The sequence below is a fragment of the Rhynchophorus ferrugineus genome, unplaced genomic scaffold, assembly GCF_030347505.1.
Source record: "Rhynchophorus ferrugineus isolate W39M unplaced genomic scaffold, kcgeb_rfMv2 rfM5, whole genome shotgun sequence".
Lineage (NCBI taxonomy): Eukaryota > Metazoa > Arthropoda > Insecta > Coleoptera > Curculionidae > Rhynchophorus > Rhynchophorus ferrugineus.
The window spans coordinates 5,202,404-5,228,581 of NW_027472584.1; the positions used below are offsets into that span (position 1 = coordinate 5,202,404).

Genomic DNA, 26,178 nt, shown 5'->3' on the forward strand with positions numbered 1-26,178 from the left:
GCTTAATAATAAACTAACTTTAAAAAAGACAAGAAAAAAAAATTACTGTATAGTATTATAATAATTACATGCAATAACATGCAATTTATAATTTAATTTTAAACGAAGTAGTATTACTTTTATATTTGAATGTTCTGTGGATCTGTAAAAAAGAATGGAATTTTTCTATGAAATGGAATAATACCCCACAAATATTTTATTGTATTTTAATATGTTAATTGATATTTTTAAATATGTCCGCGGCCAGAAAACATATCGATAGAAAATAATTAAAAAAAATCAATATATGGGAGGAAAAAAAATACCGAAATCTTTAGTGCAATAACTACGGTATTAAAAAAAATAAACCAATATAAACCAAATCAATAGATTAGCCAAAATTATCTATATTTTTACTAATAATATCGATAGTTTTTATCAAGAATATCGAATTTTTTTTACCCCCTACAGCTCTATATTATTATGTTAAGGTTAGTTCTAGTGTGTTTCCCCGGTTATATATGTTTTCTCTTTATATTATTTGAGTATGATTTGCTTTAATTGTATACTACTATTATTTTCCTTGTTAAGCTTAAGTTATGGATTGTTATTAAATGATATAAAAATATTTTTGGCGACAGGGACTCTATTGTTGGTAAATAGCAATGTTTATAGTTAATTCACTGGTATAAAAGGATCTATATCTGGGACGCTTTTAACTTTGAAGAATAATAGATACCTCATCGTGGTATCTTTATTCGGAAACGTGGAAAAATAATCCCTCTGTGCCAGAAACAAACCGAGTTTTAGGTTTGACTAGTGAACCAGCAGAAGACAAATCCGCATTAAGTTCTAGTCACGAATTGCTGAATGTAATGATATTACATTTTCATATGAATTAATTAACGAAGAGGTATATTAATGTGAAATTATTAGATGCAATTATATATCAAAAATTTCATTGACCTCTGCACAATACAGTTTTTACCATCGCTTTCTATTTAGGAAATGAAAATTAAGCAGTGGATGGTAAAAGCTTGAAGAATGCTCAAAGGAAAGCTGCACAGAGGGCTCTGAAAAATACAGAATATCAACATCATTCTTTGAAGATCAAAAAGAGTGAAAAGAACCTGAAGAAACACCTGTAGCTTTACTAAACAATTTAGCATTAAAGGTAAGGATGTCTGTACAATACTCTATAATTAATGATATTTTGGTATTCAATATTGTTTAGTTAAATATAGACATATAAATAAGGTGCCTTTTAGGAACAAATAGAAGGCAAGACTGCATCACCAGACATTTCAGAGAAAAAATCTTATTTGCATAAAATGAATGACACGGTTCATTTTAATGATACTCTTCATGTTAGAAGAAATGATTCTGACACGAAGGGACCTTTCAAAGTCCATTTTAACGTCAACGACGTCAAATTTTATGGAGAGGCGCAAACGATAAAAAATGCTCGTAATGAAGCTGCATTGCAAGCTCTAAATTATATTAACAAAACAAGGAGGAGTTCTCATTTGAAGCAATGGGTAGACAATTTATTATAGAAAATGATGATTAGATAACTTACCTTTATTTCAGGTAATTGCAAAGAACAAAATCAAATGATAAAATTACCCATTTTTATTGTGTATGAAGCTGCTCAAAAACGTAATTTGGAGGTTAACTTGGAGATAGTCTGGGCCAGCCCATAAGAAATCATTTACAACAAAATGCACGGTTGATGATTTAGAAGTCGCTGGATCAGGAAGATCGAAAAAGGATCGCTTCTGAAAATGTTACCTGGTTTAGTGAATATTCCTGAGATTGAAGGGTAAACACACAAACAGCAAGAAAACTCTAAAACTCCTCTCCAGCAACCAACAAAGTCCAAAAATAAAAATAGGAAAACAAAATTGTAGACTATTTTCGATATGATTGATAGAATGTTTGACAATGTGGTAGATTTTGACAACGGTCTTATTGGTAAAGTACAAGGCATGTCAGAGGTAATTTAAATTAGTTTTTATGATATCAAGTGTATTTTTATAGTCTATTTTCAGGATGATGCCAATTCCAACAAATCTTAAAATTAGGTCACCTTTTAAACTTAGAAGTACAATATACTGAGTTCCTTGAGAATGAACAACACTACGCAGTCTTATGATTGGGAACAATATAAGCTTTTGTAAGAAATTATTGATACAGAGTTTTTTAAAGCCTTTTTCCTTACATTATTATTTAGATGTGCTTGGGTGAAGGCGTAAATATCAAAAATTCTCGTGACCTAGTAGCTAAATATGGATTGAATGTGCTCTATTAACTAGGATTACTAGATAAATTTTTCGAAAATTCCACAGATGTCAGGTAATTTTATTTGGTTTAAATTCGCTCGGCAACCCAAAAAACAAATTTCTACAATCTTGTCAAATGTCTGTTTCTAAACAATCGGTCTTGCCGTATCATTTTTATTTTCCCACAATCTTATTACAGATGAAAATACACTTATTTAATATTGTAGTAATATTTTGGACATAGAATTATTCCAAGATTGATATATAGGAGACAATCAACATAGAAGATGAGAAAAAGGATTCTGAACTGTGACTTTATGTGTTATTTAGTATTATATTTATGTTATAAGACCGATTTTCATAAAATTACATTTATAGATATAAGTTACTTTGTTGGCAAAGGTTAATAAATAAAAATTGCACTGAGCTCAGTTTATTTTGATATATTTTGTTTGAACCTCTGAGTTGGACTTTGATTTTTTGAGTAAGGTATTTCTGTTACCTTTAATTATACAATTCCCTGTTAAAATAAAAGAAAATGAGTTTGCATTTAGGGAATTCGTTGAAAATATCTAAAATTTCATTTTAATTCGGAATATTTAATTAATTTGTCGAAAATAAATTTTATAAGATATTTTAAATTTTATAGCTTAAAATGATTATATGTAATGATACAATTATTGTCTGGAGCTTTATTTTATTTATAGTATATTGTGAAGTAACCTTTGAACTCTTAAATATAACTAATCATATTTTCTAGTCCAGCAGTTGGGTTAAATAGGAATATATTCGGATCAATTTTCTAAGATAACACACTATATTTCATTCATCCAAGAGAAGAAGATCCAAGATGGAAAGGTAATTTTAATATAAAATGCACTATGATTCAGCTGTTTTTTCATTAAAACATAATTTATTCTATATTATTGCTATAATAATAAATAAAAAAGGTTCTATTTTTAACAACTACCATTTAAGTAAGAAAAGAAGACATCGTTATCCCGTAGATTAATATTGGTAATTTGAGTGACATATTAAGAAAATTGTACAATATATATTATTATGAATTAAACATTATATAACCAATTATTTTATTGATATCATTTTTATTATTTTACCTGTCTGTCTATAAGTCTGATTATAAATATGCATAGAATTTGTCCGTATTAAAACAAAAAAATTGTTTCAAAGAGACTTGGCTTTGGCTTTATTCCTGTTACAGTCTGTTAATTCTTCTTCAATAGTCTGAAAAAATATATGCCCAGCTTAAAACACTATTTTTTTCTACCACTTTAAGTATCTACACTATTTAAATTTATAATATATATTCTTCACAATTTCTGTCTGACATGTCATGCTAAAATTATTACTTACCTTGAAAGGATTAATTTTTCTTAAATTACACATTCTAGATGTAAACTGATATTCTGATAGTCGGCGATGGTGCAACTGGAATAAGCGCGACTATACGAGCCAAACAACTGTTGGACGCGGAAGGGAAGAAAATCAGGGTCGGTGGAATCGAAGTCATAGCACACTTGATCGGTGGTCTATACGGAACATAGATTTTTAGGTAATCATCGTCGAGAAGGCCCCATAAATGGGACTGGAAAGAGAAGGGCGCGCCTCTGAACACTCCCCTAACGGAGGATAAGTTCGGTCTATTAACTAGCACCGGTAGGATTCCGGTACCAGCCCTGCCAGGTTGGATTCTTTGTCTTAAATCGATTTATATATTGAATAAATGATATTTCGTCAGGAACTCCGATGTTTAATCACGGGAACTATATCGTCCCGCTGGGACACGTTATTCAGTGGTTGGGAGAGCAAGCTGAGGCAGTGGGCCCGGGTTATGCACCTTCCGAAGTCCTGTACAACGATGACGGGAGCGTTAAAGATATCGCGACGAATGATTCAAACATAAACCGGATGCGCGGAGCACACCATCGGCTGGCCCTTGGATAAGAACACCTACGGAGGATCCTTTCTGTATCATTTAACGACGAGGTATCCCTGATCGCAGTCGGGTTTGGATTACATCGATCTGTACCTGAGCCCGTACAAGGAATTCCAAAAGTACTGAATATCCAAAGATCGGTAATGCGGTAATGTTCGTTTCTTCGCAGGTTCAAACACCATCCGTTCATAAAGCATCACTTCGAAGACGGCAATAGGATCTCACCAGGGCACCGGCAGTTTTCACAGTATCCCCAATCTCACTTTTCCTGGAGGATGCTTAGTAGTAGCTTTGCCACGGGTTTTATTACCTTGCCGAAAGTTAGTTAAAAGGATTGTACCTAATGAAAAATTAGAGCATTACACAAAAATAAGTTTTTTTTATTAATGAATTGTTTAAAAGTTCATAAAATAATCACCCAAATGTCATCAAAACACAACTGGAATCTTTTAAAGTCAACTAAAAGCGTACATATAGTGTATAACACAAATTATGTTATGCAACACTTTAAACTCGCAAAATCCGGTCAAACGAAACTTAGGCATCTTCGACGGACTCGAAGATTGTTATTGTCCCGCTGGTGTGTATGAGTTTGTGCCACTCGATTCTGGAGAGGGCCATCCACCGTAAGACGTGCAACATCAAGGACCCCAGCCAGAATAACTGGGTGGTCCCAGAAGGAGGTCGCGGCCCAGCTTACAACGCAATGTAAGGACCAATGAGATTTAACATTTTCCTATATCTTTTTATTTATATTGTATTAGTTAAGAAGATACAATTTTTGTATACAAATAAACTTTATATTGTAGTTCTACCAGTATCGGTGACTAGCTTGATTCATCCCTTGTTTCTTCCTTTAGCTCTTCTCTTTCTTTGAACTGATTCTCGGCCGCTCTGTAATGTTCTGGCCAGTCTTTTGGTTGCTTATTTCCATACATCTGTAAATCAATAATAACCTGACAATGTGCTTATAAGTCAACTGAAATAGTTACCTCACACACGAACTGTAAAACCTTCATCTTTGAGATTTCAATTTCAGCTCGAATCCCCCATTGGAAAGTTTGTATTTTCGTTTTCTCATCAAACTCACAGTGAAGGTAATAATTCTTTATCAAGGTTTCTCTTATATATTCTTTGACTTTACCGAAAAATGGATGCTCAACTTCTACATCAATATCCAAGGACTTCAGGAAACTATAAAGGGATTCTGAAATAATAAATCAACAATATAAAAACAATAAAGGAATGGTATCGTAGAGCTCACTGTCTGATACTGGCGCGTTTGTCATAAATATATGGGATAAAATTAATAGAGTCAGTATCTTGTGAGCAGCATTTGGTACATTTGAACCAGTTTCATAACTAGAAACACATTCTTCCTCTTCATCGGAATAATTTACAGGAGGCAACATACTAATTAAAAAATAAAAATTTTTTTTCATTTTTACATCATCATATTCAGTAAGTGTGTAACCATATACCTAAAAATGTATGCAAAACAATATCAACAACATCCATATAACAATAATAATACCAACATTTTCCAGAACCTTAATTGCTTGTTGTATAACACTATCCACGCATTGGCCCTTTTTGTGAATTACATTTTGATTTAATTCGGATCTGGTATAAAATGAATTTTCGTCAGCTTTAAGAATAATGTACCTGACTACATCATTGATTATATTTTCTGTATTTTGATCCGGTACGTCTGGATCAGTCTGTGATTTGGTTTTTTGAGACCCGCTAACTGATCTTCGCTTCTTCGACATTTTTACGACTTGAAGAACTTTAAAATCGTGTATCAGCTATCTCCATACAGCACTATCAACACAAAAATTTAAATAACTAGCCGCTAGGGATGCAGAAAAAATATCGATATTTTTTTGTCGATATATCGATATTTTTTAGATGATATAATTTCAGAAGATTAAGTACAATTAAAAAAAACTTTCAAATCGGAACTTACTTTTAAACGTTTAGTGAATTCTGGTACTTAATTTTAATGGTTTATCAAAAATACCGTTATTCCTTAAGAGTTTTAGAAAAAAATATTTTTTAGGCTAATATTTGACTACGTTTATTTTCAATTAAAAATATACATACATTTTTTTGTAAAATATCGATATATCTTATACTTATTGCAAAAAATATATATATTTTTTCCTTCGACATATCGATATTTTTTGTGGCCAACATGCCTACTAACCACTACAAAATATGCAAAATCTAATGCACGGCTTGGCTTTTTATTTTAATTCTTAATGTCAGACGAGTATGTTCGATCCCTTTCCTATATAAATTGTAAGAGAGGAAAGGACGGATATAATTGCTTGGAGCAATTAATTTAATATTTGCTTATATTTTACAACCTTAGTATACGCGAGACGTATTCCTTCACGTACTAACTTTAAAAAAGAAAAAGAAAAAGATTACTGAATACTATTAATATATCTATAATACTTACATTTTAAAGGAAGTGGAGTTACTTTTATATTTGAATGTTCTGAGATGAATTGCTATTTTTAAACAATATACTAAATAAATATAAACAATACAATACAACTTAAACTAAACATGTATTACTATGTGATATATAACATGTATTACAATAACCATGAATTAAAAATGATCGCACAATAACTACTAGAGCTTTTTAAAATAAAATTAATGCTTTATTTATTATCGGACAGAAATATTTTCTAACAAAAACCGAGGGTGTTAGATACACACCAAAAAGTCAATCAAAAGAAATATTACCTATTACTTATTTGTCATTCACAATTTTAATTTTTTACCCTATTACATTAACAATCTTGAAAAATATCGTTCCAAAGTGTTGCTATATTAATATACAATATATTTTTATTTAGAAGCAAACTACCAAAAAAATCATAAAACTAAATATATTATATATAAATCTAGGAAAGCATATATTCGGTATACATTTTTGTCAAGGTCGCGCCTAGGACGACAGAGTCAGAACGTTAAAAAGCAGTCGAATGAAACTAGTAGAACCGAAAATAGTAACTAAAAGTACACGACTCAAAAACAATCGATAGTAAAAAGTAATACAATCAGTCGAACCGAAACTAGCGACTGATTAGCCATAGTTCCCAACGCTAATTATGTTCTAATAAAAAAGTGCATTTCCTTACTGCCCCAACTAAAATTGAATTAGTGTTGGTAACTATCGAATAAAAACAGTCGATTCGACCACTATTTTTTAAGTTAATCATGTTTCTCCCATAATAAAGTTAAGTGAGTAATTTAAAAATGATGTTACTAACATTTGTCTTAAAAATATCTTCAATATATGCCCGAAAATATATTTGATTTATAATAATCATTGAAGTAATTTACGTCTGCATATTAAAGTATACGCAAAATATATCATGAGCTAACACTTACTAACCATTTTCAAATTCCATTTAATAAAACCTAAGTATTGAAAAATTTAAAATTTATACATTATAACAAAGGCGTCATAAGTGAGATTATTTTTAAAATTGTAGAATAACAATCAGCGCACCTAAAAGCAAATATACATATATATTCTTATTCTTCCCTTTTATATAATAAACATAAATATGGAATATTCAATGAAGTAAAAACTGTTCGTATATTAAAAACTTTTAGTTTAATTTCTTCTAGTAATTTGATATACGTAAAATATTATCATAACAATTAAAATATACAACACTACTGTCTCTGAAGGTGATTTGATCGGTGGTACGAAAATGTTTCAATACATCAAGAATCAAGATTTCAGTTCACCATCAACCATTCCTGCATATTAAAAATACATTATAAACAAAATCAGTTTTAGAGCATTACCTTACCCCACGGTATTTTGATTTTTTTCATATAAAAACCATAAATCTTCACATTAAAAGCACAAATCAAATTAAATGCACTGTTATCCTGTTATTATTAAAGAAACTGAATAATAACGTTAAAAAGCAGCAATAGAACTGACATAACACAAAATAAACCCAATATTTAATTCAAATAAAACCTAGAATAGAGCGGAAAAAACGTTTAGAGTGGGGAGTTGAGAATTAAAGTGATATATGCAACCAATCCTACAAGCTAAAGGAAATGGCGTGAATTTCAATAATAAAAAAATCATGCTAAATGTCAAATCAACAAAATCAAAATACATGCACATTTATATCGTTTATCCTGATAAAACCTACCATTAACTTGACCCCTTATTACTTGACTCATTATATCCTGACCCCGACCCTTCTACAAAACCCTGTATCATTTATCCATAATTTTTGATTCATTATAATGAAGTATTTGGTAGATAAATCATATGAGAAATAAGGGAATTTTTTAAATTTGCTCATACATTCTGCAACCATACATATCACAAATTAATAGTTATAAAAAAGTTTATTTATTTTATAAAATATTTTTTCATGATAAACGATTTAATAGCTGGCTTAGTTGCCGCAGTAGTAAAGGCGACAGGATGGTCCCCCTGTTGCGATAGTCGCGAGTTCGAATTCTGCTGGGGCATGTAAGTAAATTTGTGATGTTTGTGAATGCCCTTAGATAAGAGTACAAAATCCGACAAGGAAAATGATCCCAGTCACGCCAGTAACCAGGCTGGGTAAGACGGGATGTCTTCTGGGATAATTTCTAAGTCAATAGGCTTAATAATAACTCGCCAGTCAATAGGCTTAATAATAAACTAACTTTAAAAAAGACAAGAAAAAAAAATTACTGTATAGTATTATAATAATTACATGCAATAACATGCAATTTATAATTTAATTTTAAACGAAGTAGTATTACTTTTATATTTGAATGTTCTGTGGATCTGTAAAAACGAATGGAATTTTTCTATGAAATGGAATAATACCCCACAAATATTTTATTGTATTTTAATATGTTAATTGATATTTTTAAATATGTCCGCGGCCAGAAAACATATCGATAGAAAATAATTAAAAAAAATCAATATATGGGAGGAAAAAAAATACCGAAATCTTTAGTGCAATAACTACGGTATTAAAAAAAATAAACCAATATAAACCAAATCAATAGATTAGCCAAAATTATCTATATTTTTACTAATAATATCGATAGTTTTTATCAAGAATGTCGAAATTTTTTTTACCCCCTACAGCTCTATATTATTATGTTAAGGTTAGTTCTAGTGTGTTTCCCCGGTTATATATGTTTTCTCTTTATATTATTTGAGTATGATTTGCTTTAATTGTATACTACTATTATTTTCCTTGTTAAGCTTAAGTTATGGATTGTTATTAAATGATATAAAAATATTTTTGGCGACAGGGACTCTATTGTTGGTAAATAGCAATGTTTATAGTTAATTCACTGGTATAAAAGGATCTATATCTGGGACGCTTTTAACTTTGAAGAATAATAGATACCTCATCGTGGTATCTTTATTCGGAAACGTGGAAAAATAATCCCTCTGTGCCAGAAACAAACCGAGTTTTAGGTTTGACTAGTGAACCAGCAGAAGACAAATCCGCATTAAGTTCTAGTCACGAATTGCTGAATGTAATGATATTACATTTTCATATGAATTAATTAACGAAGAGGTATATTAATGTGAAATTATTAGATGCAATTATATATCAAAAATTTCATTGACCTCTGCACAATACAGTTTTTACCATCGCTTTCTATTTAGGAAATGAAAATTAAGCAGTGGATGATAAAAGCTTGAAGAATGCTCAAAGGAAAGCTGCACAGAGGGCTCTGAAAAATACAGAATATCAACATCATTCTTTGAAGATCAAAAAGAGTGAAAAGAACCTGAAGAAACACCTGTAGCTTTACTAAACAATTTAGCATTAAAGGTAGGGATGTCTGTACAATACTCTATAATTAATGATATTTTGGTATTCAATATTGTTTAGTTAAATATAGACATATAAATAAGGTGCCTTTTAGGAACAAATAGAAGGCAAGACTGCATCACCAGACATTTCAGAGAAAAAATCTTATTTGCATAAAATGAATGACACGGTTCATTTTAATGATACTCTTCATGTTAGAAGAAATGATTCTGACACGAAGGGACCTTTCAAAGTCCATTTTAACGTCAACGACGTCAAATTTTATGGAGAGGCGCAAACGATAAAAAATGCTCGTAATGAAGCTGCATTGCAAGCTCTAAATTATATTAACAAAACAAGGAGGAGTTCTCATTTGAAGCAATGGGTAGACAATTTATTATAGAAAATGATGATTAGATAACTTACCTTTATTTCAGGTAATTGCAAAGAACAAAATCAAATGATAAAATTACCCATTTTTATTGTGTATGAAGCTGCTCAAAAACGTAATTTGGAGGTTAACTTGGAGATAGTCTGGGCCAGCCCATAAGAAATCATTTACAACAAAATGCACGGTTGATGATTTAGAAGTCGCTGGATCAGGAAGATCGAAAAAGGATCGCTTCTGAAAATGTTACCTGGTTTAGTGAATATTCCTGGATTGAAGGGTAAACACACAAACAGCAAGAAAACTCTAAAACTCCTCTCCAGCAACCAACAAAGTCCAAAAATAAAAATAGGAAAACAAAATTGTAGACTATTTTCGATATGATTGATAGAATGTTTGACAATGTGGTAGATTTTGACAACGGTCTTATTGGTAAAGTACAAGGCATGTCAGAGGTAATTTAAATTAGTTTTTATGATATCAAGTGTATTTTTATAGTCTATTTTCAGGATGATGCCAATTCCAACAAATCTTAAAATTAGGTCACCTTTTAAACTTAGAAGTACAATATACTGAGTTCCTTGAGAATGAACAACACTACGCAGTCTTATGATTGGGAACAATATAAGCTTTTGTAAGAAATTATTGATACAGAGTTTTTTAAAGCCTTTTTCCTTACATTATTATTTAGATGTGCTTGGGTGAAGGCGTAAATATCAAAAATTCTCGTGACCTAGTAGCTAAATATGGATTGAATGTGCTCTATTAACTAGGATTACTAGATAAATTTTTCGAAAATTCCACAGATGTCAGGTAATTTTATTTGGTTTAAATTCGCTCGGCAACCCAAAAAACAAATTTCTACAATCTTGTCAAATGTCTGTTTCTAAACAATCGGTCTTGCCGTATCATTTTTATTTTCCCACAATCTTATTACAGATGAAAATACACTTATTTAATATTGTAGTAATATTTTGGACATAGAATTATTCCAAGATTGATATATAGGAGACAATCAACATAGAAGATGAGAAAAAGGATTCTGAACTGTGACTTTATGTGTTATTTAGTATTATATTTATGTTATAAGACCGATTTTCATAAAATTACATTTATAGATATAAGTTACTTTGTTGGCAAAGGTTAATAAATAAAAATTGCACTGAGCTCAGTTTATTTTGATATATTTTGTTTGAACCTCTGAGTTGGACTTTGATTTTTTGAGTAAGGTATTTCTGTTACCTTTAATTATACAATTCCCTGTTAAAATAAAAGAAAATGAGTTTGCATTTAGGGAATTCGTTGAAAATATCTAAAATTTCATTTTAATTCGGAATATTTAATTAATTTGTCGAAAATAAATTTTATAAGATATTTTAAATTTTATAGCTTAAAATGATTATATGTAATGATACAATTATTGTCTGGAGCTTTATTTTATTTATAGTATATTGTGAAGTAACCTTTGAACTCTTAAATATAACTAATCATATTTTCTAGTCCAGCAGTTGGGTTAAATAGGAATATATTCGGATCAATTTTCTAAGATAACACACTATATTTCATTCATCCAAGAGAAGAAGATCCAAGATGGAAAGGTAATTTTAATATAAAATGCACTATGATTCAGCTGTTTTTTCATTAAAACATAATTTATTCTATATTATTGCTATAATAATAAATAAAAAAGGTTCTATTTTTAACAACTACCATTTAAGTAAGAAAAGAAGACATCGTTATCCCGTAGATTAATATTGGTAATTTGAGTGACATATTAAGAAAATTGTACAATATATATTATTATGAATTAAACATTATATAACCAATTATTTTATTGATATCATTTTTATTATTTTACCTGTCTGTCTATAAGTCTGATTATAAATATGCATAGAATTTGTCCGTATTAAAACAAAAAAATTGTTTCAAAGAGACTTGGCTTTGGCTTTATTCCTGTTACAGTCTGTTAATTCTTCTTCAATAGTCTGAAAAAATATATGCCCAGCTTAAAACACTATTTTTTTCTACCACTTTAAGTATCTACACTATTTAAATTTATAATATATATTCTTCACAATTTCTGTCTGACATGTCATGCTAAAATTATTACTTACCTTGAAAGGATTAATTTTTCTTAAATTACACATTCTAGATGTAAACTGATATTCTGATAGTCGGCGATGGTGCAACTGGAATAAGCGCGACTATACGAGCCAAACAACTGTTGGACGCGGAAGGGAAGAAAATCAGGGTCGGTGGAATCGAAGTCATAGCACACTTGATCGGTGGTCTATACGGAACATAGATTTTTAGGTAATCATCGTCGAGAAGGCCCCATAAATGGGACTGGAAAGAGAAGGGCGCGCCTCTGAACACTCCCCTAACGGAGGATAAGTTCGGTCTATTAACTAGCACCGGTAGGATTCCGGTACCAGCCCTGCCAGGTTGGATTCTTTGTCTTAAATCGATTTATATATTGAATAAATGATATTTCGTCAGGAACTCCGATGTTTAATCACGGGAACTATATCGTCCCGCTGGGACACGTTATTCAGTGGTTGGGAGAGCAAGCTGAGGCAGTGGGCCCGGGTTATGCACCTTCCGAAGTCCTGTACAACGATGACGGGAGCGTTAAAGATATCGCGACGAATGATTCAAACATAAACCGGATGCGCGGAGCACACCATCGGCTGGCCCTTGGATAAGAACACCTACGGAGGATCCTTTCTGTATCATTTAACGACGAGGTATCCCTGATCGCAGTCGGGTTTGGATTACATCGATCTGTACCTGAGCCCGTACAAGGAATTCCAAAAGTACTGAATATCCAAAGATCGGTAATGCGGTAATGTTCGTTTCTTCGCAGGTTCAAACACCATCCGTTCATAAAGCATCACTTCGAAGACGGCAATAGGATCTCACCAGGGCACCGGCAGTTTTCACAGTATCCCCAATCTCACTTTTCCTGGAGGATGCTTAGTAGTAGCTTTGCCACGGGTTTTATTACCTTGCCGAAAGTTAGTTAAAAGGATTGTACCTAATGAAAAATTAGAGCATTACACAAAAATAAGTTTTTTTTATTAATGAATTGTTTAAAAGTTCATAAAATAATCACCCAAATGTCATCAAAACACAACTGGAATCTTTTAAAGTCAACTAAAAGCGTACATATAGTGTATAACACAAATTATGTTATGCAACACTTTAAACTCGCAAAATCCTGTCAAACGAAACTTAGGCATCTTCGACGGACTCGAAGATTGTTATTGTCCCGCTGGTGTGTATGAGTTTGTGCCACTCGATTCTGGAGAGGGCCATCCACCGTAAGACGTGCAACATCAAGGACCCCAGCCAGAATAACTGGGTGGTCCCAGAAGGAGGTCGCGGCCCAGCTTACAACGCAATGTAAGGACCAATGAGATTTAACATTTTCCTATATCTTTTTATTTATATTGTATTAGTTAAGAAGATACAATTTTTGTATACAAATAAACTTTATATTGTAGTTCTACCAGTATCGGTGACTAGCTTGATTCATCCCTTGTTTCTTCCTTTAGCTCTTCTCTTTCTTTGAACTGATTCTCGGCCGCTCTGTAATGTTCTGGCCAGTCTTTTGGTTGCTTATTTCCATACATCTGTAAATCAATAATAACCTGACAATGTGCTTATAAGTCAACTGAAATAGTTACCTCACACACGAACTGTAAAACCTTCATCTTTGAGATTTCAATTTCAGCTCGAATCCCCCATTGGAAAGTTTGTATTTTCGTTTTCTCATCAAACTCACAGTGAAGGTAATAATTCTTTATCAAGGTTTCTCTTATATATTCTTTGACTTTACCGAAAAATGGATGCTCAACTTCTACATCAATATCCAAGGACTTCAGGAAACTATAAAGGGATTCTGAAATAATAAATCAACAATATAAAAACAATAAAGGAATGGTATCGTAGAGCTCACTGTCTGATACTGGCGCGTTTGTCATAAATATATGGGATAAAATTAATAGAGTCAGTATCTTGTGAGCAGCATTTGGTACATTTGAACCAGTTTCATAACTAGAAACACATTCTTCCTCTTCATCGGAATAATTTACAGGAGGCAACATACTAATTAAAAAATAAAAATTTTTTTTCATTTTTACATCATCATATTCAGTAAGTGTGTAACCATATACCTAAAAATGTATGCAAAACAATATCAACAACATCCATATAACAATAATAATACCAACATTTTCCAGAACCTTAATTGCTTGTTGTATAACACTATCCACGCATTGGCCCTTTTTGTGAATTACATTTTGATTTAATTCGGATCTGGTATAAAATGAATTTTCGTCAGCTTTAAGAATAATGTACCTGACTACATCATTGATTATATTTTCTGTATTTTGATCCGGTACGTCTGGATCAGTCTGTGATTTGGTTTTTTGAGACCCGCTAACTGATCTTCGCTTCTTCGACATTTTTACGACTTGAAGAACTTTAAAATCGTGTATCAGCTATCTCCATACAGCACTATCAACACAAAAATTTAAATAACTAGCCGCTAGGGATGCAGAAAAAATATCGATATTTTTTTGTCGATATATCGATATTTTTTAGATGATATAATTTCAGAAGATTAAGTACAATTAAAAAAAACTTTCAAATCGGAACTTACTTTTAAACGTTTAGTGAATTCTGGTACTTAATTTTAATGGTTTATCAAAAATACCGTTATTCCTTAAGAGTTTTAGAAAAAAATATTTTTTAGGCTAATATTTGACTACGTTTATTTTCAATTAAAAATATACATACATTTTTTTGTAAAATATCGATATATCTTATACTTATTGCAAAAAATATATATATTTTTTCCTTCGACATATCGATATTTTTTGTGGCCAACATGCCTACTAACCACTACAAAATATGCAAAATCTAATGCACGGCTTGGCTTTTTATTTTAATTCTTAATGTCAGACGAGTATGTTCGATCCCTTTCCTATATAAATTGTAAGAGAGGAAAGGACGGATATAATTGCTTGGAGCAATTAATTTAATATTTGCTTATATTTTACAACCTTAGTATACGCGAGACGTATTCCTTCACGTACTAACTTTAAAAAAGAAAAAGAAAAACATTACTGAATACTATTAATATATCTATAATACTTACATTTTAAAGGAAGTGGAGTTACTTTTATATTTGAATGTTCTGAGATGAATTGCTATTTTTAAACAATATACTAAATAAATATAAACAATACAATACAACTTAAACTAAACATGTATTACTATGTGATATATAACATGTATTACAATAACCATGAATTAAAAATGATCGCACAATAACTACTAGAGCTTTTTAAAATAAAATTAATGCTTTATTTATTATCGGACAGAAATATTTTCTAACAAAAACCGAGGGTGTTAGATACACACCAAAAAGTCAATCAAAAGAAATATTACCTATTACTTATTTGTCATTCACAATTTTAATTTTTTACCCTATTACATTAACAATCTTGAAAAATATCGTTCCAAAGTGTTGCTATATTAATATACAATATATTTTTATTTAGAAGCAAACTACCAAAAAAATCATAAAACTAAATATATTATATATAAATCTAGGAAAGCATAAATTCGGTATACATTTTTGTCAAGGTCGCGCCTAGGACGACAGAGTAAGAACGTTAAAAAGCAGTCGAATGAAACTAGTAGAACCGAAAATAGTAACTAAAAGTACACGACTCAAAAACAGTCGATAGTAAAAAGTAATACAATCAGTCGAACCGAAACTAGCGACTGATTAGCCATAGTTCCCAACGCTAATTATGTTCTAATAAAAAAGTGCATTTCCTTACTGCCCCAACTAAAATTGAATTAGTGTTGGTAACTATCGAATAAAAACAGTCGATTCGACCACTATTTTTTAAGTTAATCATGTTTCTCCCATAATAAAGTTAAGTGAGTAATTTAAAAATGATGTTACTAACATTTGTCTTAAAAATATTTTCAATATATGCCCGAAAATATATTTGATTTATAATAATCATTGAAGTAATTTACGTCTGCATATTAAAGTATACGCAAAATATATCATGAGCTAACACTTACTAACCATTTTCAAATTCCATTTAATAAAACCTAAGTATTGAAAAATTTAAAATTTATACATTATAACAAAGGCGTCATAAGTGAGATTATTTTTAAAATTGTAGAATAACAATCAGCGCACCTAAAAGCAAATATACATATATATTCTTATTCTTCCCTTTTATATAATAAACATAAATATGGAATATTCAATGAAGTAAAAACTGTTCGTATATTAAAAACTTTTAGTTTAATTTCTTCTAGTAATTTGATATACGTAAAATATTATCATAACAATTAAAATATACAACAATACTGTCTCTGAAGGTGATTTGATCGGTGGTACGAAAATGTTTCAATACATCAAGAATCAAGATTTCAGTTCACCATCAACCATTCCTGCACATTAAAAATACATTATAAACAAAATCAGTTTTAGAGCATTACCTTACCCCACGGTATTTTGATTTTTTTCATATAAAAACCATAAATCTTCACATTAAAAGCACAAATCAAATTAAATGCACTGTTATCCTGTTATTATTAAAGAAACCGAATAATAACGTTAAAAAGCAGCAATAGAACTGACATAACACAAAATAAACCCAATATTTAATTCAAATAAAACCTAGAATAGAGCGGAAAAAACGTTTAGAGTGGGGAGTTGAGAATTAAAGTGATATATGCAACCAATCCTACAAGCTAAAGGAAATGGCGTGAATTTCAATAATAAAAAAATCATGCTAAATGTCAAATCAACAAAATCAAAATACATGCACATTTATATCGTTTATCCTGATAAAACCTACCATTAACTTGACCCCTTATTACTTGACTCATTATATCCTGACCCCGACCCTTCTACAAAACCCTGTATCATTTATCCATAATTTTTGATTCATTATAATGAAGTATTTGGTAGATAAATCATATGAGAAATAAGGGAATTTTTTAAATTTGCTCATACATTCTGCAACCATACATATCACAAATTAATAGTTATAAAAAAGTTTATTTATTTTATAAAATATTTTTTCATGATAAACGATTTAATAGCTGGCTTAGTTGCCGCAGTAGTAAAGGCGACAGGATGGTCCCCCTGTTGCGATAGTCGCGAGTTCGAATTCTGCTGGGGCATGTAAGTAAATTTGTGATGTTTGTGAATGCCCTTAGATAAGAGTACAAAATCCGACAAGGAAAATGATCCCAGTCACGCCAGTAACCAGGCTGGGTAAGACGGGATGTCTTCTGGGATAATTTCTAAGTCAATAGGCTTAATAATAACTCGCCAGTCAATAGGCTTAATAATAAACTAACTTTAAAAAAGACAAGAAAAAAAAATTACTGTATAGTATTATAATAATTACATGCAATAACATGCAATTTATAATTTAATTTTAAACGAAGTAGTATTACTTTTATATTTGAATGTTCTGTGGATCTGTAAAAACGAATGGAATTTTTCTATGAAATGGAATAATACCCCACAAATATTTTATTGTATTTTAATATGTTAATTGATATTTTTAAATATGTCCGCGGCCAGAAAACATATCGATAGAAAATAATTAAAAAAAATCAATATATGGGAGGAAAAAAAATACCGAAATCTTTAGTGCAATAACTACGGTATTAAAAAAAATAAACCAATATAAACCAAATCAATAGATTAGCCAAAATTATCTATATTTTTACTAATAATATCGATAGTTTTTATCAAGAATGTCGAAATTTTTTTTACCCCCTACAGCTCTATATTATTATGTTAAGGTTAGTTCTAGTGTGTTTCCCCGGTTATATATGTTTTCTCTTTATATTATTTGAGTATGATTTGCTTTAATTGTATACTACTATTATTTTCCTTGTTAAGCTTAAGTTATGGATTGTTATTAAATGATATAAAAATATTTTTGGCGACAGGGACTCTATTGTTGGTAAATAGCAATGTTTATAGTTAATTCACTGGTATAAAAGGATCTATATCTGGGACGCTTTTAACTTTGAAGAATAATAGATACCTCATCGTGGTATCTTTATTCGGAAACGTGGAAAAATAATCCCTCTGTGCCAGAAACAAACCGAGTTTTAGGTTTGACTAGTGAACCAGCAGAAGACAAATCCGCATTAAGTTCTAGTCACGAATTGCTGAATGTAATGATATTACATTTTCATATGAATTAATTAACGAAGAGGTATATTAATGTGAAATTATTAGATGCAATTATATATCAAAAATTTCATTGACCTCTGCACAATACAGTTTTTACCATCGCTTTCTATTTAGGAAATGAAAATTAAGCAGTGGATGATAAAAGCTTGAAGAATGCTCAAAGGAAAGCTGCACAGAGGGCTCTGAAAAATACAGAATATCAACATCATTCTTTGAAGATCAAAAAGAGTGAAAAGAACCTGAAGAAACACCTGTAGCTTTACTAAACAATTTAGCATTAAAGGTAGGGATGTCTGTACAATACTCTATAATTAATGATATTTTGGTATTCAATATTGTTTAGTTAAATATAGACATATAAATAAGGTGCCTTTTAGGAACAAATAGAAGGCAAGACTGCATCACCAGACATTTCAGAGAAAAAATCTTATTTGCATAAAATGAATGACACGGTTCATTTTAATGATACTCTTCATGTTAGAAGAAATGATTCTGACACGAAGGGACCTTTCAAAGTCCATTTTAACGTCAACGACGTCAAATTTTATGGAGAGGCGCAAACGATAAAAAATGCTCGTAATGAAGCTGCATTGCAAGCTCTAAATTATATTAACAAAACAAGGAGGAGTTCTCATTTGAAGCAATGGGTAGACAATTTATTATAGAAAATGATGATTAGATAACTTACCTTTATTTCAGGTAATTGCAAAGAACAAAATCAAATGATAAAATTACCCATTTTTATTGTGTATGAAGCTGCTCAAAAACGTAATTTGGAGGTTAACTTGGAGATAGTCTGGGCCAGCCCATAAGAAATCATTTACAACAAAATGCACGGTTGATGATTTAGAAGTCGCTGGATCAGGAAGATCGAAAAAGGATCGCTTCTGAAAATGTTACCTGGTTTAGTGAATATTCCTGGATTGAAGGGTAAACACACAAACAGCAAGAAAACTCTAAAACTCCTCTCCAGCAACCAACAAAGTCCAAAAATAAAAATAGAAAAACAAAATTGTAGACTATTTTCGATATGATTGATAGAATGTTTGACAATGTGGTAGATTTTGACAACGGTCTTATTGGTAAAGTACAAGGCATGTCAGAGGTAATTTAAATTAGTTTTTATGATATCAAGTGTATTTTTATAGTCTATTTTCAGGATGATGCCAATTCCAACAAATCTTAAAATTAGGTCACCTTTTAAACTTAGAAGTACAATATACTGAGTTCCTTGAGAATGAACAACACTACGCAGTCTTATGATTGGGAACAATATAAGCTTTTGTAAGAAATTATTGATACAGAGTTTTTTAAAGCCTTTTTCCTTACATTATTATTTAGATGTGCTTGGGTGAAGGCGTAAATATCAAAAATTCTCGTGACCTAGTAGCTAAATATGGATTGAATGTGCTCTATTAACTAGGATTACTAGATAAATTTTTCGAAAATTCCACAGATGTCAGGTAATTTTATTTGGTTTAAATTCGCTCGGCAACCCAAAAAACAAATTTCTACAATCTTGTCAAATGTCTGTTTCTAAACAATCGGTCTTGCCGTATCATTTTTATTTTCCCACAATCTTATTACAGATGAAAATACACTTATTTAATATTGTAGTAATATTTTGGACATAGAATTATTCCAAGATTGATATATAGGAGACAATCAACATAGAAGATGAGAAAAAGGATTCTGAACTGTGACTTTATGTGTTATTTAGTATTATATTTATGTTATAAGACCGATTTTCATAAAATTACATTTATAGATATAAGTTACTTTGTTGGCAAAGGTTAATAAATAAAAATTGCACTGAGCTCAGTTTATTTTGATATATTTTGTTTGAACCTCTGAGTTGGACTTTGATTTTTTGAGTAAGGTATTTCTGTTACCTTTAATTATACAATTCCCTGTTAAAATAAAAGAAAATGAGTTTGCATTTAGGGAATTCGTTGAAAATATCTAAAATTTCATTTTAATTCGGAATATTTAATTAATTTGTCGAAAATAAATTTTATAAGATATTTTAAATTTTATAGCTTAAAATGATTATATGTAATGATACAATTATTGTCTGGAGCTTTATTTTATTTATAGTATATTGTGAAGTAACCTTTGAACTCTTAAATATAACTAATCATATTTTCTAGTCCAGCAGTTGGGTTAAATAGGAATATATTCGGATCAATTTTCTAAGATAACACACTATATTTCATTCATCCAAGAGAAGAAGATCCAAGATGGAAAGGTAATTTTAATATAAAATGCACTATGATTCAGCTGTTTTTTCATTAAAACATAATTTATTCTATATTATTGCTATAATAATAAATAAAAAAGGTTCTATTTTTAACAACTACCATTTAAGTAAGAAAAGAAGACATCGTTATCCCGTAGATTAATATTGGTAATTTGAGTGACATATTAAGAAAATTGTACAATATATATTATTATGAATTAAACATTATATAACCAATTATTTTATTGATATCATTTTTATTATTTTACCTGTCTGTCTATAAGTCTGATTATAAATATGCATAGAATTTGTCCGTATTAAAACAAAAAAATTGTTTCAAAGAGACTTGGCTTTGGCTTTATTCCTGTTACAGTCTGTTAATTCTTCTTCAATAGTCTGAAAAAATATATGCCCAGCTTAAAACACTATTTTTTTCTACCACTTTAAGTATCTACACTATTTAAATTTATAATATATATTCTTCACAATTTCTGTCTGACATGTCATGCTAAAATTATTACTTACCTTGAAAGGATTAATTTTTCTTAAATTACACATTCTAGATGTAAACTGATATTCTGATAGTCGGCGATGGTGCAACTGGAATAAGCGCGACTATACGAGCCAAACAACTGTTGGACGCGGAAGGGAAGAAAATCAGGGTCGGTGGAATCGAAGTCATAGCACACTTGATCGGTGGTCTATACGGAACATAGATTTTTAGGTAATCATCGTCGAGAAGGCCCCATAAATGGGACTGGAAAGAGAAGGGCGCGCCTCTGAACACTCCCCTAACGGAGGATAAGTTCGGTCTATTAACTAGCACCGGTAGGATTCCGGTACCAGCCCTGCCAGGTTGGATTCTTTGTCTTAAATCGATTTATATATTGAATAAATGATATTTCGTCAGGAACTCCGATGTTTAATCACGGGAACTATATCGTCCCGCTGGGACACGTTATTCAGTGGTTGGGAGAGCAAGCTGAGGCCGTGGGCCCGGGTTATGCACCTTCCGAAGTCCTGTACAACGATGACGGGAGCGTTAAAGATATCGCGACGAATGATTCAAACATAAACCGGATGCGCGGAGCACACCATCGGCTGGCCCTTGGATAAGAACACCTACGGAGGATCCTTTCTGTATCATTTAACGACGAGGTATCCCTGATCGCCGTCGGGTTTGGATTACATCAATCTGTACCTGAGCCCGTACAAGGAATTCCAAAAGTACTGAATATCCAAAGATCGGTAATGCGGTAATGTTCGTTTCTTCGCAGGTTCAAACACCATCCGTTCATAAAGCATCACTTCGAAGACGGCAATAGGATCTCACCAGGGCACCGGCAGTTTTCACAGTATCCCCAATCTCACTTTTCCTGGAGGATGCTTAGTAGTAGCTTTGCCACGGGTTTTATTACCTTGCCGAAAGTTAGTTAAAAGGATTGTACCTAATGAAAAATTAGAGCATTACACAAAAATAAGTTTTTTTTATTAATGAATTGTTTAAAAGTTCATAAAATAATCACCCAAATGTCATCAAAACACAACTGGAATCTTTTAAAGTCAACTAAAAGCGTACATATAGTGTATAACACAAATTATGTTATGCAACACTTTAAACTCGCAAAATCCTGTCAAACGAAACTTAGGCATCTTCGACGGACTCGAAGATTGTTATTGTCCCGCTGGTGTGTATGAGTTTGTGCCACTCGATTCTGGAGAGGGCCATCCACCGTAAGACGTGCAACATCAAGGACCCCAGCCAGAATAACTGGGTGGTCCCAGAAGGAGGTCGCGGCCCAGCTTACAACGCAATGTAAGGACCAATGAGATTTAACATTTTCCTATATCTTTTTATTTATATTGTATTAGTTAAGAAGATACAATTTTTGTATACAAATAAACTTTATATTGTAGTTCTACCAGTATCGGTGACTAGCTTGATTCATCCCTTGTTTCTTCCTTTAGCTCTTCTCTTTCTTTGAACTGATTCTCGGCCGCTCTGTAATGTTCTGGCCAGTCTTTTGGTTGCTTATTTCCATACATCTGTAAATCAATAATAACCTGACAATGTGCTTATAAGTCAACTGAAATAGTTACCTCACACACGAACTGTAAAACCTTCATCTTTGAGATTTCAATTTCAGCTCGAATCCCCCATTGGAAAGTTTGTATTTTCGTTTTCTCATCAAACTCACAGTGAAGGTAATAATTCTTTATCAAGGTTTCTCTTATATATTCTTTGACTTTACCGAAAAATGGATGCTCAACTTCTACATCAATATCCAAGGACTTCAGGAAACTATAAAGGGATTCTGAAATAATAAATCAACAATATAAAAACAATAAAGGAATGGTATCGTAGAGCTCACTGTCTGATACTGGCGCGTTTGTCATAAATATATGGGATAAAATTAATAGAGTCAGTATCTTGTGAGCAGCATTTGGTACATTTGAACCAGTTTCATAACTAGAAACACATTCTTCCTCTTCATCGGAATAATTTACAGGAGGCAACATACTAATTAAAAAATAAATTTTTTTTTTCATTTTTACATCATCATATTCAGTAAGTGTGTAACCATATACCTAAAAATGTATGCAAAACAATATCAACAACATCCATATAACAATAATAATACCAACATTTTCCAGAACCTTAATTGCTTGTTGTATAACACTATCCACGCATTGGCCCTTTTTGTGAATTACATTTTGATTTAATTCGGATCTGGTATAAAATGAATTTTCGTCAGCTTTAAGAATAATGTACCTGACTACATCATTGATTATATTTTCTGTATTTTGATCCGGTACGTCTGGATCAGTCTGTGATTTGGTTTTTTGAGACCCGCTAACTGATCTTCGCTTCTTCGACATTTTTACGACTTGAAGAACTTTAAAATCGTGTATCAGCTATCTCCATACAGCACTATCAACACAAAAATTTAAATAACTAGCCGCTAGGGATGCAGAAAAAATATCGATATTTTTTTGTCGATATATCGATATTTTTTAGATGATATAATTTCAGAAGATTAAGTACAATTAAAAAAAACTTTCAAATCGGAACTTACTTTTAAACGTTTAGTGAATTCTGGTACTTAATTTTAATGGTTTATCAAAAATACCGTTATTCCTTAAGAGTTTTAGAAAAAAATATTTTTTAGGCTAATATTTGACTACGTTTATTTTCAATTAAAAATATACATACATTTTTTTGTAAAATATCGATATATCTTATACTTATTGCAAAAAATATGGATATTTTTTCCTTCGACATATCGATATTTTTTGTGGCCAACATGCCTACTAACCACTACAAAATATGCAAAATCTAATGCACGGCTTGGCTTTTTATTTTAATTCTTAATGTCAGACGAGTATGTTCGATCCCTTTCCTATATAAATTGTAAGAGAGGAAAGGACGGATATAATTGCTTGGAGCAATTAATTTAATATTTGCTTATATTTTACAACCTTAGTATACGCGAGACGTATTCCTTCACGTACTAACTTTAAAAAAGAAAAAAAAAACATTACTGAATACTATTAATAATTCTATAATACTTACATTTTAAAGGAAGTGGAGTTACTTTTATATTTGAATGTTCTGAGATGAATTGCTATTTTTAAACAATATACTAAATACATATAAACAATACAATACAACTTAAACTAAACATGTATTACTATGTGATATATAACATGTATTACAATAACCATGAATTAAAAATGATCGCACAATAACTACTAGAGCTTTTTAAAATAAAATTAATGCTTTATTTATTATCGGACAGAAATATTTTCTAACAAAAACCGAGGGTGTTAGATACACACCAAAAAGTCAATCAAAAGAAATATTACCTATTACTTATTTGTCATTCACAATTTTAATTTTTTACCCTATTACATTAACAATCTTGAAAAATATCGTTCCAAAGTGTTGCTATATTAATATACAATATATTTTTATTTAGAAGCAAACTACCAAAAAAATCATAAAACTAAATATATTATATATAAATCTAGGAAAGCATAAATTCGGTATACATTTTTGTCAAGGTCGCGCCTAGGACGACAGAGTCAGAACGTTAAAAAGCAGTCGAATGAAACTAGTAGAACCGAAAATAGTAACTAAAAGTACACGACTCAAAAACAGTCGATAGTAAAAAGTAATACAATCAGTCGAACCGAAACTAGCGACTGATTAGCCATAGTTCCCAACGCTAATTATGTTCTAATAAAAAAGTGCATTTCCTTACTGCCCCAACTAAAATTGAATTAGTGTTGGTAACTATCGAATAAAAACAGTCGATTCGACCACTATTTTTTAAGTTAATCATGTTTCTCCCATAATAAAGTTAAGTGAGTAATTTAAAAATGATGTTACTAACATTTGTCTTAAAAATATCTTCAATATATGCCCGAAAATATATTTGATTTATAATAATCATTGAAGTAATTTACGTCTGCATATTAAAGTATACGCAAAATATATCATGAGCTAACACTTACTAACCATTTTCAAATTCCATTTAATAAAACCTAAGTATTGAAAAATTTAAAATTTATACATTATAACAAAGGCGTCATAAGTGAGATTATTTTTAAAATTGTAGAATAACAATCAGCGCACCTAAAAGCAAATATACATATATATTCTTATTCTTCCCTTTTATATAATAAACATAAATATGGAATATTCAATGAAGTAAAAACTGTTCGTATATTAAAAACTTTTAGTTTAATTTCTTCTAGTAATTTGATATACGTAAAATATTATCATAACAATTAAAATATACAACACTACTGTCTCTGAAGGTGATTTGATCGGTGGTACGAAAATGTTTCAATACATCAAGAATCAAGATTTCAGTTCACCATCAACCATTCCTGCACATTAAAAATACATTATAAACAAAATCAGTTCTAGAGCATTACCTTACCCCACGGTATTTTGATTTTTTTCATATAAAAACCATAAATCTTCACATTAAAAGCACAAATCAAATTAAATGCACTGTTATCCTGTTATTATTAAAGAAACCGAATAATAACGTTAAAAAGCAGCAATAGAACTGACATAACACAAAATAAACCCAATATTTAATTCAAATAAAACCTAGAATAGAGCGGAAAAAACGTTTAGAGTGGGGAGTTGAGAATTAAAGTGATATATGCAACCAATCCTACAAGCTAAAGGAAATGGCGTGAATTTCAATAATAAAAAAATCATGCTAAATGTCAAATC

The 26,178-nt window shown here is 30.8% G+C and overlaps 3 protein-coding genes across 3 annotated transcripts; all 3 read right to left on the reverse strand.

Moving 5' to 3' along the window:
* Window positions 1–5,027: 5,027 nt before the first annotated feature.
* LOC143197378 (non-structural maintenance of chromosomes element 3 homolog) lies at window positions 5,028–6,015 on the reverse strand. Its single transcript, XM_076405760.1, has 4 exons — window positions 5,757–6,015; window positions 5,483–5,699; window positions 5,211–5,425; window positions 5,028–5,156 (listed from the first exon to the last, which is right to left on the reverse strand). Exons 1-4 carry the CDS (start codon window positions 5,988–5,990, stop codon window positions 5,046–5,048), a joined length of 777 nt encoding a protein of 258 aa, XP_076261875.1. The 5' UTR covers window positions 5,991–6,015; the 3' UTR covers window positions 5,028–5,045.
* Window positions 6,016–13,936: 7,921 nt separating this feature from the next.
* Window positions 13,937–14,537, reverse strand: LOC143197379 (non-structural maintenance of chromosomes element 3 homolog). The gene is made up of 3 exons (XM_076405761.1): window positions 14,390–14,537; window positions 14,118–14,332; window positions 13,937–14,063 (listed from the first exon to the last, which is right to left on the reverse strand). The coding sequence occupies exons 1-3, from the start codon at window positions 14,535–14,537 to the stop codon at window positions 13,953–13,955; spliced, it is 474 nt and encodes a 157-aa protein (XP_076261876.1). The 3' UTR covers window positions 13,937–13,952.
* Window positions 14,538–22,786: 8,249 nt separating this feature from the next.
* Window positions 22,787–23,829, reverse strand: LOC143197486 (non-structural maintenance of chromosomes element 3 homolog). The gene is made up of 4 exons (XM_076406024.1): window positions 23,571–23,829; window positions 23,297–23,513; window positions 23,025–23,239; window positions 22,787–22,970 (listed from the first exon to the last, which is right to left on the reverse strand). Exons 1-4 carry the CDS (start codon window positions 23,802–23,804, stop codon window positions 22,860–22,862), a joined length of 777 nt encoding a protein of 258 aa, XP_076262139.1. The 5' UTR covers window positions 23,805–23,829; the 3' UTR covers window positions 22,787–22,859.
* Window positions 23,830–26,178: the final 2,349 nt, after the last annotated feature.